At 46.6% G+C, this 13298-nt stretch overlaps 1 protein-coding gene across 2 annotated transcripts in view; it reads right to left on the bottom strand.

Moving 5' to 3' along the window:
- SPOP (speckle type BTB/POZ protein) overlaps positions 1-13298 on the bottom strand; it is a 65526-nt gene that overhangs the window by 9788 nt on the left and 42440 nt on the right. For both annotated transcript variants that reach the window (XM_029927550.1, XM_029927551.1), the window contains exons 2-6: positions 10352-10495; positions 9556-9677; positions 7513-7664; positions 7260-7387; positions 605-782 (exon numbers count right to left, since the gene is read on the bottom strand). In XM_029927550.1, coding sequence (XP_029783410.1) covers positions 605-782; positions 7260-7387; positions 7513-7664; positions 9556-9677; positions 10352-10429 — 658 coding nt within the window. In that variant the 5' untranslated portion in view covers positions 10430-10495. The remainder of the gene's footprint in view (positions 1-604; positions 783-7259; positions 7388-7512; positions 7665-9555; positions 9678-10351; positions 10496-13298) is intronic.

The following is a 13298-nucleotide window of genomic DNA, read 5'->3' as shown; positions in this document are numbered from 1 at the left end:
TGGTAAGAAATGTGTTGCCTGAAAGTTCATGTGATTTCCTCTTGTGGCTTATGGGCTGAACAGAAGTCGGTGGCTGACTGCCATGCCTTCGTGGGGGTGAGGTCAGTCCTGCCACATCAGCTCCCCCTCTGGGTCAGTCTTTCTGGTCTTAGGGCCGAAGGGCCTATTATCAGAGCAAGACTGAGCTCCCGTGTCACTCTCACTCTTCGAGTCTGTCTGGATGGAAGGGACGGCTAACACTGCAGGGTTGGGGGCCTTAGCGAGATGGTGGTTTAGGCCTGAATCTGGAATCTTCTATATAACATACCCCCAAGTCCCCGTCTAGGGGCAAACACCTGCTCTTTACTGGTGTTTTGACAGCCACCCTCTAGGTACAAAGGCATTCAACACATGTCATCGCCCACCGCTTGACAACGGGGGCCTGACAGGGAGAGCAGCTGTCTGGGGCATGACCACTAACGTCCCCACCAAACAAAAGTATAGCGAGCCGCAGTGTTCTTGCACCAGTTCGAAACAGTGACGCTCTTCAAAAGGTGATTATGCAGCCACTGGTTCTCCTCGCTTCACCAAAACCAGAGCTCCCTCCCCGTGAACAGATACCCACCTGCCAAGATAGCTTTGTGCGCCTGGAACTCCTGGCCGGCGACGCACAGACAGCAGTCTGTGAACCGGGAGTTCTCCCACAGTCCCCCCAGCTCGTCGGCCAGCCGGCACTCGGGGACCTTCACCATATTCATCGTGTTCTGTCCAGAAATGTTGACGGAATCTTGCACCACACTCACCTGTGAAAGACAAGCAAATCTAGTCCAAAGGTTCTGTCCCGAGGAATGTTCTTCACAGCAGGGAGACAGGACTTTTACCTCGATGCTGTAGTACACTCAGATACAAACGTTACTCATGTTCTCTCGAAGCCACCTCCACAAATGAAGGCTTTATCCTGTGGATCGAGTAATTTCCAATCTGCCACAGTCATCCTTACTCCACACCAGCCTAGGCTGTAAGGCAGAAAGCCCCACAAATCTCTTTCTCCTCTGACAGCTACTAAGCTCCACCTCCCCTGCCCTGAAAACCTGGGCAAAGCCACAGGGCGGGGGGACAGGGACACAGGGGACGAGGACATGGACCTAAACACGTATTAAACTCCAAGTAGCTACTTCATTCTGCCTTCTGCAAAAGGTCAAATACAAAGAACTCTGATGAAAACCACCATTTCAAACTCTCTGGAAGACAGAATCTGATGAGCCTAAAGGCACTTTATTTCCGTTAGGTCTGGACCATGAAAGTAAAATGCAGCTTCCACTGGGCCAGTAAGTAGCTGGCACTTCCTCATGGATGTCAGTCGAATGAACAGAAAGAACTGGGCTTGGAAGGTCTTCCCTGGCAGTGACAGCTGGGTGCGTGCCCCGCACCATCCACACCCTTCCTTGGTCCTTCGTGGCAGTGACATGCAAGATGGCTGCCCCCAGCAGACATGCACTTACTGCTCTGGGACGAACGAGGAGCACAGATTTACAGAGGGATCCCACCTGCCTCTATTGACTTCAACCGCGGCATGCTTTCACTGGCTGAACTGTCCAGCCTCGATAAAAACCCAAGGTAACTTCTAGACGGGTCCATGAAACTCGTGATAAATCTGTTAGGATACCAAGTACAAGGACTTATATATTATACAGCATTCTAAAATTGGGGCACCTGGGTGGCTCAGTCGGTTGGGAGGCCGACTTCGGCTCAGGTCATGATCTCACAGTTCACAGGTTTGAGCCTCGCGTTGGGTTCTGTGCTGACAGCTCAGAGCCTGGAGCCTGCTTCTGATTCTGCGTGTCCCTCTCTCTCTGACCCTCCCCCACGCACACTCTGTGTCTGTCTCTCTCAAAAATAAATAATAAAATGTTAAAAAATTTAAAAAATAAAATGGAGCTACTACACTGAAGGTAAGTCCCAGCAGATCGGTCTTCTGCCTAACAACCACTGCTGTACCTCATCTCGTCCTTCATATGGGGTCAGACATGTTCATATAAAGCAGAACTCACAAACCTTGTGAATCGGCTCCTCACTCCTGCTATCGCTAGGAGTCAGACACGAAAGACAGCTTAAGGAACATCCCAAATGACCCAAATTTCTCTCCACCTTCAAGATGGAAGTCATCCCTTAAAGACAGTCATAAACCCAGAGGCAAAATGAACGCCCAATCCATATGACCCATAGTCTCTCTTGTGCATGAGTGAGATTGTAACAGGTCAATAAATTGATCCATTTGTTTAAAACTTGCCATTGCGATCTTAAGCAATGAAGCAGCCAAGTTAACCAATTATGAATGTACCTGACATTCGTAGCACATTTATCAGAGCCAGGGGAAACGTTATTTTAATAGCTCAGGACCCAGCACAAACTACCCCTCAGAGATTTTCTCTTGCGCCGTGTAAGATCTCTAGTTTGGTCTAGCCACTTTCTCATACGAACACCGAAAGTACAAGTTTCCTGTTTCCAGTCATAGCCTTGAAATACTGATTTAAAAAAATAAATAAAGGAAAAGGAAAGACCACTTAAATCCAACTTCCTCACTGGGAAAGGCAGGAATCTCTTGGGATGGTCAATGAACGGAATGGAGAACGCTTTTGGCAGGGGGTTCCTAAGCTTAAATGAAAGCAGGTTGACAGGAGCCCAGAGTCATTAACACTTGATGGCAATTTACTAGCCTGGGTAAAACGAACCGGCAAGAACGAAGCTGAAATTCCAAGCCATGGTTAGCAGTGCGGCCCCTCTGCTGGTTAGATGCGCGCTTGGTAATGAGTGAGGCCCGAAGACTGTGGCTTGTCTCGCTGGGGCCATTCCTCTCTCCACACAGACAGGAACACAGCAGGAAGGAGAATGTACCTTTACTGTCTGAGCCAGACTTGTTCTGTAGATATATGGGCGCCGGGAGTCTCCCGGGCTCTGAATGTCTGGCACCTCTTACCAACATTAAATACGCTTAATTAAAAATAAATTTTAAATGGCATTCACAAATGAGTCTTCAGAGCCCAAAACTTTCAACTTAGGAAGGGATTGTTTTCCTCTGCAAATGATGATGCTAAAATGAGACCGTTCCGCGAAAAACTAAAGATTTTTTTTTAATGCCTATGAAGTTGACTGTGGAGACTCATTCAGAATTGCAGCTGTGAAGATGACGTGACAGTGACATTTATGTCGTCTTATAAATGACTACATGAAAATGTCTCAGGAAGGCTGTATAACCCTCTACATTTCAAGTTGTAAACGGGCCTCACTTTTCAAGTCAATTCCTTTTCTTAAAGATGCAAATTCCATAAAAGACTAAAGACCGTGCCAATTCTTGTACATTTTACCGAATATAAAAAACCAAGGTAAGACCAGTGGAAATGTATTTTTAAACTTCCATATAATGACACCAATCGAGAAGAAAATAGACTGTGCACAGAGATGGTTCGCGGGGGCAGCATTACTTCTAATTAAAGACCGGCAACAATCTAAACAGCCACCAGTAAGGGCACGGTGAGCAAACTGCTGTGTGCTCACTCACACGGAACACCACGACAGAGCACTGGAACCGGAAGAACTACGGTCATACCCGCCCCATAAAGATAATTTAGATACATAAGGGGAAGGAGGCAACACGACCTGCATGACCTGCACATGTTTGGACACCATTTTTATAAAGTGTGCGCACACGCAAGCCAGAAGAGGACACTGTCCAGGCACACAAACCAACAAGGGGAGGAGAACATACAATTTGAAGCAGACCGTCCTCTGAGTGGGGAGAAGCACATGTGGGTCAGTTCCAAGCCACTAGAGATGCTGATGGGTCAGGGATCAGGTTTACAACACTGTTTATGACCTATGATAACGTCACATATTAAATCACCGTCTCTGTAGGTCAAGAGCAATCAATATTAGCGTCATCATATAGTTCAACTAATACAGCCACGCCATCCATTAAGATGATAAAAAAGAAAAATAGACCCACATGTTTAAAATGTGGTCAAAATACATATTCCCAGGCTACAAAAGGATGTTCTACGTTTGAGAAGGAAAGCGACAGTGTAAGACTCAACTAGTGTCTAAATAGTCCAGATTTGGGATTTGATACTTCATAAGGTATTTCCCATTTCACCTTTAAGTGCAACATTACAAAAAGACACTGGAATCTTCGATCTGTCAGAGGTATAAACAGTGAAAGTGGAATATGTGCATCTTTATGGGAAATAGCTGTTTTCAATCTAAACAGAGGGAAGAATCAATAGAAGCTGAAACATCTCATGTAGATTTGTGTGAACCGAATTATTCAAGGGACAATTCAAAGTGTAAAGCCTCCGTGATTCTTTCATTACCAAAGTCGATTGTCTCTGTTAAGGACACTTGGTAGAGCCCGTGCTTCTTTGGTGAACGGCATGCAGCGGCAGACGAGAGGCGCTAAACGCCGCGGCCCTGACACTCAGTTGCTGTACAAGGTTAGGAAAAATGCCCTGACCTCCCTAGGCACGGCCTCTTCCCCAGTAACGCGAAATGAAAGATACCAGAACTAATCTGGCTCAAAGGACTGTGATGAGAGACAGTTCAGGGAATGCTTCGAAAAGGCTTCCAAATGCGCTAACTAAGCCATATCGACTTGGAAGGACCAGGACCGTCACCTTTCCTAAGGGACAGAAACATCACTGAGAGGTAAACCCAGTGTGGCGGGTTATAAACAGGACCACTCGCTCAGCAATCCAATTTCATTTAAAAGTTCATTAACAGTAAGACTCCTGAAATAAAGCCAAAGACAAGCATGTGATCCTCGGTCTTTTCACCTTAGGATTCCTTCGTGTGACCTCTGGGGACAGCCCAAAGAACCCAGAGAACCACCGTACTTTTGTATCAGGAGACAATACACTTGTTTATTAAATAATCCACTGACCGACAGGAGGGAAGTACCCAGGCCAAAGGCTGAGTGGGGAATGGAGCAGTGGAGGGCTCATAACCTAAATTTGTATGTAGACATCGACTGCATAAAAGCCTCTGAATAATAATAATTAAAAACAAATAACAAACAAGACCAATGATACATAAAATACAAATATGAACTAAAATACCAGTTTATAAATAATCCACTGACAAAGCAACAGGTCAAAAGGACAGAATGTGCAGCAAAGAACGATCTAGCTTTGAAAAGCACTAAGAACTTAGATGAGCTGCAGACATTTTTAAAACCCACACAATCCAACACCCCCCTCCCCCCACGCAACCGTCTTGCAATGCTGAATGCTACTAAGTCCACGGAGAGCCTGGGAACAGAGACGAGCCTCACTAGGCACAAGCCCAAGTATGAGAAGCAACACTCGGCACCTGTGGCCAACAGAGAAGTGTGAGCGGAACAGATGGCGCACCTGGTTTGATGGGAAGAAACCGATGGCATCAGCAGAACTCAGCAGACGCTTCCCCGTTCGACATCTCCTCCTTTCCAAAGTGTCATCTCACTTCCCTTCGAAGTCAGTAAGACAAATCTAAACTTAACCACAGGATTTCTCCTAAGAGAATTTCATATGGAAAAGCGAAGGGAGAGAATTTCATAGGGGAAAGCGAGGCCTTGGACTTAACCACAGGATGAGAGGCTGCCAAGTGAGGGCAGACCAGCTGGTTTCCGAGTCGGGAATGGCGATACAGGGGTTGGAGCAGCTGGAACGGCTCTGGAGGGATGGGCTCAAAGCGGGAGCAAAGGAGAAGGGGCTGGACCGACTGTGGACTGGAAAACGCGGCGATAAAAGTTGAGGCTTTGCCTAAAACACCAGAGGTGGTATTTAGAGATTTCTCTTCTTTCAGAGAACAGTTCAAAGACTGGCTTTCATTTCCAAAAGAAAATAGAATTTTCCACTACTTTTAAATCTGTCTGAAATATTGGTCTCTAAGATAGGTGAAGATTAAGTTGGTGGTCTCACGTTTCATAACATTAAAGCTCAGATGAAACCACCTAATTGTTCTCATTTTTTCACTTGGGCAACTGAGTATGAACTGTAAACAGTAGGACTTACATGGAATACAAATTTCAAGTTCACAGACAGAAACGACTGCGATGTTTTATGTATTTAGAGAGAGGCCGTCACTCCAGCATTTCCTCCTCTTACTTAGCGATGAAGAGGGAGACGAGGGAGCTATTACGCAACTATCTCTGTACCCAGCACGGTCCTGTGAGAAACCATGCATCCACCCGAAGTTTTCTAATCCCCAGCAACTATTCTGCACGGACCCTCTGTGAGCTGTGACCAGAGAGGGAAGCTGGTGACCGCTGGCCAGGCCTCTTCTGCAAAAGGGCAAGATTCCTAGGGGACACCCTGCCCCGCTGCGCGGGGGGGGTGATACGCCCTTGGACCTGTCACTCACGCGCGGTGTGAGCCTGCTCTCTGACAGAGCAGAGGCGTAGTCGGGGAACTTGCCGGCACCGTCCCCGTGAAAACACAGCGGGCACTCTCAAGCGGTGCCACTCAGAAAGTCACTACATGATGTACAGGGACCACAACGACCCCATCTGACTGGAGGTTTCTTTCGTCTGTGACTCTTGTAAGCTCCTGAGTATTTTAAACGCTCTGATAACGGCACGACAGGACCCATTAGTATATGCGTGTAAAGGAACCACTTCCTACCTCGCTCTCGCTTTGGGAATTTTACTCCAGGGCTTCTCCTGTAAACCAGAGAGGCTCCTAGGTCCTCCCAGCTGAGGACAGAGAACCCTCCTAGCCAACCACAACTTAGAGAGCTTTACCTACCCTTCACTCGAGAAAAACGGGGTCTCGCCTTCCCAATTTCACAACCAGTCCAGCAAGACAAAACAATACGCCCAACTCCTGGCAAGAGCCGTCTCGCAGGGCAGCAAAGGAAAGTGATTTGTGGTCAAACACAAGTGGACTTCATAGTTCAGGAGCCCTAACGGTTAATGGACACATACATACATCGAGTTGCCGGCCCTTCTCCGCGGCCTGCAGCACCTGCCCAATTCTGTCTGCAAACACCCACAGTGAAAAAGCCTGAATCCTGACCCAAGCAAGTCAGAAGTCACTCCTACCAAGAGGGCACGCAATCTCTGTTTTGAAGAACAGGATCAAGCAGAAAGCTGAGGTGCCCAGTGAGCCTGAGACCACGACAGTGCCAGTCACAGAAATGACATTTGTGTAGCGCCCCATTCTCCATCCCCGAAGCACCACAATGAATGAAGCCCACTGGCCCCCCTCGGGTCTGGGACTGCTCGTCTCACCGGGGGTAAAAGGACTCACCTCACAGAAAAGGGTAAGCTTGTCATCAGGGAGAAGCCCATTGGCCTCATCCAAGAGAAAGTCTCTGCGGATGAATTTTTTGAATCCCCAGTCCTTGCCTTGCACAAACCTGTAGGCCCGCTGGCTCTCTGGAGGGAGTGGGAGAGAGAGTCAGAGTCAGGGTTACTCAGGACACGGGTCAGGACTCCAACCTGTCCCTGTGTGTGAACTGCTCGATGTGGAAATAGAGTCGAATGAAAAGGAGGACATTTACCCATAGCTTTGGTTTCCTCTCCCTTGGCATTCAGGATGGAGAATTTGAACTTTGCTCGAACTTCACTCTTTGGACAGCTGACCAGTAACAGGTAAAGTGACAGGTAATCTTTGCTTTCTTCATCTAGCCCTTTTGGGTTCACTCGCAAACACCTGCCCAAAACAGATAGGGAAGAAAATACAGGTCAAAAGCATTCGTGTTCATAGGTTTCGTGACGTGACAGGAGATAAAGAACATCTATGTCTCAAGGGAAGAAGACGTTAAGAAAACCAATCCAGGCTCCGCAGCGGGGGATTCTGGCTCAGCAGACGATGACTTGGGAACCATTTCTCGGGAGCAACTCGTGTCACCTTCTAAGGAGTACAACAACACAAATAAAGGGGCATTCTAGGATCTGACAACGCGTCCCTTACATCCCTGCCTCTTTCCTCGTAATCTCCCAAGTCACTCTGTTCTCCCCTGAAAATATTTTAAAATTGAGCCTACTGCCACTCGGTTCTAATCCTCAGTCTCGGGAAAGGCGGCCCCTTCTTTTGTCAGGACTCCAGTGAAGCCATGAAAAATAAAATGTTGCTGAGCCCTTTCATATCCCCTTTGGAGAGAAAAAGTATGGCAGAGAAATATGTGAATAGCACATAATCTTTTATGGACATTGTACCAATCTGGTGATAATATTCTGAGATTGAAATAAAGAAGGCAGTATGAAGGAAGCACAGACCAAAGCAAACCCCCATTACACAGGATGGAGAGTCAGAGATGACAATCTGTTGCCAATGAATCAAAACAAACTTCAGACAGAATTTAATAGGTTCAATTGAGTTGAGTTGTAAATGTCATGGGTTGCTCTGCAGGTGGCTCACGCTGCCGCTGCCACATACCATACACAGGCCACACGTGTCTGCAGGCCTTGCCAGGGGCACGGCACCGCTCTCAAACAGGTGGCCTGATCCAGTGCCTCTCGAGGAAGTGCATACGCCGTATACATCGGTATACGTTGTGCTCAAGATGTAAATTTAGATACAGTGCCTAAGAATAAAGCATTCTCTCAGCACCTAGTAATACACTGCCCATTGTACACAGCCAACAATGAATGGCCGGAGAGTGTACTCTTCACGAGGTTACCAGAGATCAAAACTGGTGGCTCACACCCGTGCCCTGGTCTCTGCGCGAGCATATGGTGGTATCCTTAACTGTCAGCTCCTCTTTAAGGGCACACGTGATTTGGATGGTGCTGACCCCCCACTCTCTTATCATATTCCTCTGGCCACAAAGATCAACTGAGCGAACTCAAACCTAAACTGGTCAGTGCATGTCTGACATATTCTTGGCCACACAGGGAATTCAAAGAAAGTTCAAAGACTTCTGTCGAACAGGAGTGTGTTATGCCCATGGCCACTGCCACTCATCCATCAGCCCCCAGGGGAGCTCGACTTCAGATGTCCAACAGTGTGGAGAGCAGAGAGAGACAGGGTCCTTAACCTCACCGCTCGGCTGCTGGGTCAAACTACCTCCCAAACCATCCTGCACCCTGGGCATTCTGACTTGCATGAGCAAATGCATCTCCTTTATTGTTTAAAAGCAGGCAATGTAAGAATTGAGATTTTTTTTTTTTACGCTACAATCTCAATTTCTTACTTTTCTTGAAAAACTCTGAAAACATGATGACGATGGCCGGCCCTCATTCCCACATAGCTCTAGAGAGCTGGGGCTGAGCGGCCCCCTGCCCTTGTAGAAGGACCCTCACTCATTTGCCAAGGGGTCGACATGCATGCCGTGTGCGCGCGCCATTTACAACACTGGCCCTTTACCCAATCATACCACCCTACGGCCATCTGAGTCCGCGGGTCCCCGAAACAGTCACTGGGTCACCTCAACAAACGTCCAGTGAACACCTATCATGGGCCAGGCACTGGGGAATACGTCAAGGACAAAACCAAGTTTCCGCCTTCAAGGATCTTCCATTCTAGTCAGGCTCTGTCACAAAACCAGGCAAAATGGGCAACTTTTGGCAAAATGTTTATAGCTAGATATATGCTTCCTCACCATTTCAGTTTATCATTGGCTCCTGATGAAAAGGTGGAACTTTTAATGACTTCGCCCATTTCCTCCCGGCAAAAGCTAAAGTTATTGATGGTCCACATGTAGGAGAATTTCACTACCTTGATCTGTTGATAGAAAACCAAGAAGTGATTAAATAGGAAGGAAGCGACCTAAAAAAAAAACAGGTTGAAGATCAAATAATCATTTCCCCTCCTTCCCTCTGCATGGTTCCCGTGGGAAGACAGTCCTGTCCGGCCAGCATGGAGGCGCAGCTTTTTCTGTCCCTCACCCACCACTTAAGAAACCTCACAGTGACCAACTGCTTTCATAACATCTCTCCACTTCTGAGAAACACCGGGTAGAAAGTGGGAAAAACCATGGACAGAGGTGGGAGAGCAGATAGTAAAGCTGTACCTAAAATGAGCCTTTGCTCAGAGCAGCGTTTGACAACTGAGATGTCGATGCCCCTGCCTGGGGTGGCAAACCTCAAACCTGGTCTCCTGTGAGCTGCCCAAAGAGGAACACATTTCCGTCACGGTGGATACAGCGGAGCTGGTGGCAAAGCTTCTCCCCTCCCTACGCTACTCTCAAGCTCCAGTGAAAAACACTGGCCTAGGACATGGAGATTCCAAGCGGAAAACCAAGGAACGGAAAGCTGACAAGGATTTGTTTCATTTGCTATGTGACGGTTATATCCTAGAGAAAGCAGGAAACCCAATGAAGAAAAGTAATCTTATCCTTTTCGTTCACCAAAATCCTCCCAAGGCACGAAGTTTACAGGGTGAAGACACGAACCCACCTGTGTGTAGCACCAGCTTTCAGCTACGGGGCCACTCGACATTTCTGCCGGAGGTGGAGGACTTGGGACCCTTGACATCGCCAGTTTGAAGGTTAAACAAGATCTCCAAAGTCAGGGGACAAAGACTTCTGTTCTCTCTTCACCCTGGTTGGCCCGAGAAGCAGGAGGATTTTATTAGATTAATGGCATACTATCCTATTTCCGTTTGACCTTGCAGACGGGGACACTTTGTCTCCTGCCTGGAATGCTCTACCTTATCATTCACACGGTCCTGAGCATTCAGTGTTACTCTCGGAGAAGATCACCTAATCTGAAGCAGCCCACTAGTCACAATTCTACCTCCCTATCTGAATCTTCTGCCCAACCCCTAATATTATCTTACAAATAAATCTACTCCAAGGGCACATCAAGTACATTCGTGAAAAGGCTGCCAAAGAGGAACCAACACAGTGAATTCCACATACAACTTTGGCACTGGCTCGTTCCCCAGGGGGGCAAACTTACTCCATCCCCAAAAGAGAACAAGCTTGTTGCCACTCTAACCACTATCGCATCTAATACACTTCAGCGCAAACTCATTAAGAGCAGTCCGGCACCTGGGTGGCTCAGTTAAGTGTTTGACTTTGGCTCAGGTCATGATCTGGCGGTTCACAAGTTCAAGCCCCACATAGGGCTCTGTGCTGACAACTCAGAGCCTGGGGCCTGCTTCTGATTCTGTGTCTCCCACCCACTCTCTCTCTCTCTCTCTCTCTCTCTCTCTCTCTCTCTCTCTGTTCCTCCCCTGCTCATACTCTGTCTCTCTCTCAAAAATAAAATAAAACATTAAAGAAAATTAACATAAAAGTAGTCTTCTATTCAACTCATCACTAGCTGCTCTCTCAAAGGGCAACCTTTATTCCTTTCTTAGACGTGTTCCTTTCTCTGCAGCGTTAGAGACCTCACGTCCACACTCCCATCGGTACCCAATTTCCCACATTCTTCTCCTTGCTGTTTTCTGATCATTCCTCAAGCTCTCTTATTAGATTCTCTTTCTCCACTGCTGCTCCTGTGGTTTAATTCCCAAACATTTTCTCAATCTACATTCTCTTTCATTTTATCCATCCCCAGTGACAAATTTCTGCCTTTATACAAATGATTCCCAAATCTAACTCTGACCTGTCTCGTAACCAACCCTCAGACCATTTTCAAATAACTGCTATCCATCTCAGGGTGTACATATCACAGCGTGTCCCGGGAGCCAATCAAATCTAAGTGAAAATTCTTCCTTGCAATGCCTTTCAAACCACAAAACCATTCAACCACTGGTGAATTTGGTTACCACTGGTGAATTTGGTTACTTTTTAAAAATTTTTTAATATTCATTTTTGAGAGAGAGACAGACAGCATGAGCGGATGAGGGGCAGAGAGAGAGAGAGCGAGACACAGAACCCGAAGCAGGCTCCAGGCTGAGCTGCCAACACAGAATCTGACATGCGGCTCGAACGAACTCAGAGTGCGACATCATGACCTGAGCCGAGATCAGACGCTCAACAGACTGAGCCACCCAGGCGCCCGTTTTTCTTAAGTGCCACAAACAAGCCAAAAAACAAACTGAAAGAGAGAGCTTGTAATGCATGACAAAGGGATACTTTATGAATTGACATATACATTTTCTACAGAATCCATAAGAGAAAGGCCAACCACCCTATAAAAATATTGTTCACAAAAAAGGAAATAAAATAGCTCTTAAATATTTTTACTTCTTTCAGACCAGCAAGAAAATAAAGCAACCATAGCACGCATGGGGACATGGGGACATGGGGACATGGGGACATTGCTGGTGAGGCTGTAAATCCGTATGTTTATTTTAGGCAGGAACTTGCTGTATGCAATACGTTGACTATACATGCAACCTAGGACTCGGTAATTCTACGTTAACTGTACATGAGCTACGGGCGGGGGGAGGTTCTCAAACTTCAGCACGCAGCAGAATCACATGCTGGGCCCGTCCCCAGCAGTTCTGATTCAGAAGTCTGACCTAGGCCCAACAATCTGCATTTCTAACAAGTTCCCAAGTGACCCTGATGTGCTGATCCTGGAACCACATTTTAAGAACCAGAGAAACTCTGCTTGTGGGCAGAAGGCACAAAAAAGGCTGTTCAATGTGGCACTGGTTATAACAGTGAAAAACCAGAACAAACTAAAAATCCATTAGGAGGGAAATAGAAAACTAAATTGGGTTATTTCCATATAATGGAAAACCATATTTCAGGATTTAAAATTAATGAACTAGATCTGCAGCACCACAGAGATGAGATCAAACAACGCTAATGAAAAAAAAAAGGCAAGTTTCAGAATGGCATGTTCAGGACCTTACTTATGCAAATTTAAGATTTATATATTATTTACAGATATGTACATTCAGTAGAAGTGAAAAAACACAAAAGGAGAAACAGTGACAAGCTATGCGTCAGATTCGCAGTGGGAGAGCAGGGGAGAAGACGAGGTCGGGCCAAGGACAGACGGTGGCTCGAGTTGCTCTTCCTGGTTTCTTCTCACATGAGGATGGTCTGCGGCAAATGTGACAATGAGTGTTCCTGTCAGTTCGGGATGAGAGCCACTTGAGTATCTACTATTCTTCCTTCTGTTCTGCTTTATTTTTTAAATACATTGTATTGTAGGAATACAGTAAGGACGTATTCCATTTCATCAAACACGGGTTTATAATAGCAAAGGCAGACATTTCTTTCCTGAACACCTGGCTGATTTATTTCCAGCTATGCACAAATGGCGCCCTCTTTGCTTGGCTACTAGGAAGCTCTGAGACAAATCTGTAAGCCCGCTCTTGACTCTACAGGCTCATATGCTCATCCTGTAATGGCTTTATTACTTTCTTAACACTGTTATTCCCCTTGCTGTAATTCCCTCAACTGTTTACTCTTTTATAGGTTAACTACTTCTGGAAACT

This window comes from Suricata suricatta, chromosome 17 (genome assembly GCF_006229205.1).
Source record: "Suricata suricatta isolate VVHF042 chromosome 17, meerkat_22Aug2017_6uvM2_HiC, whole genome shotgun sequence".
In the NCBI taxonomy this organism is placed as follows: Eukaryota; Metazoa; Chordata; class Mammalia; order Carnivora; family Herpestidae; genus Suricata; species Suricata suricatta.
Note: the sequence above shows the minus strand (reverse complement) of the source record. Positions and strands in the feature narration are given on the sequence as shown.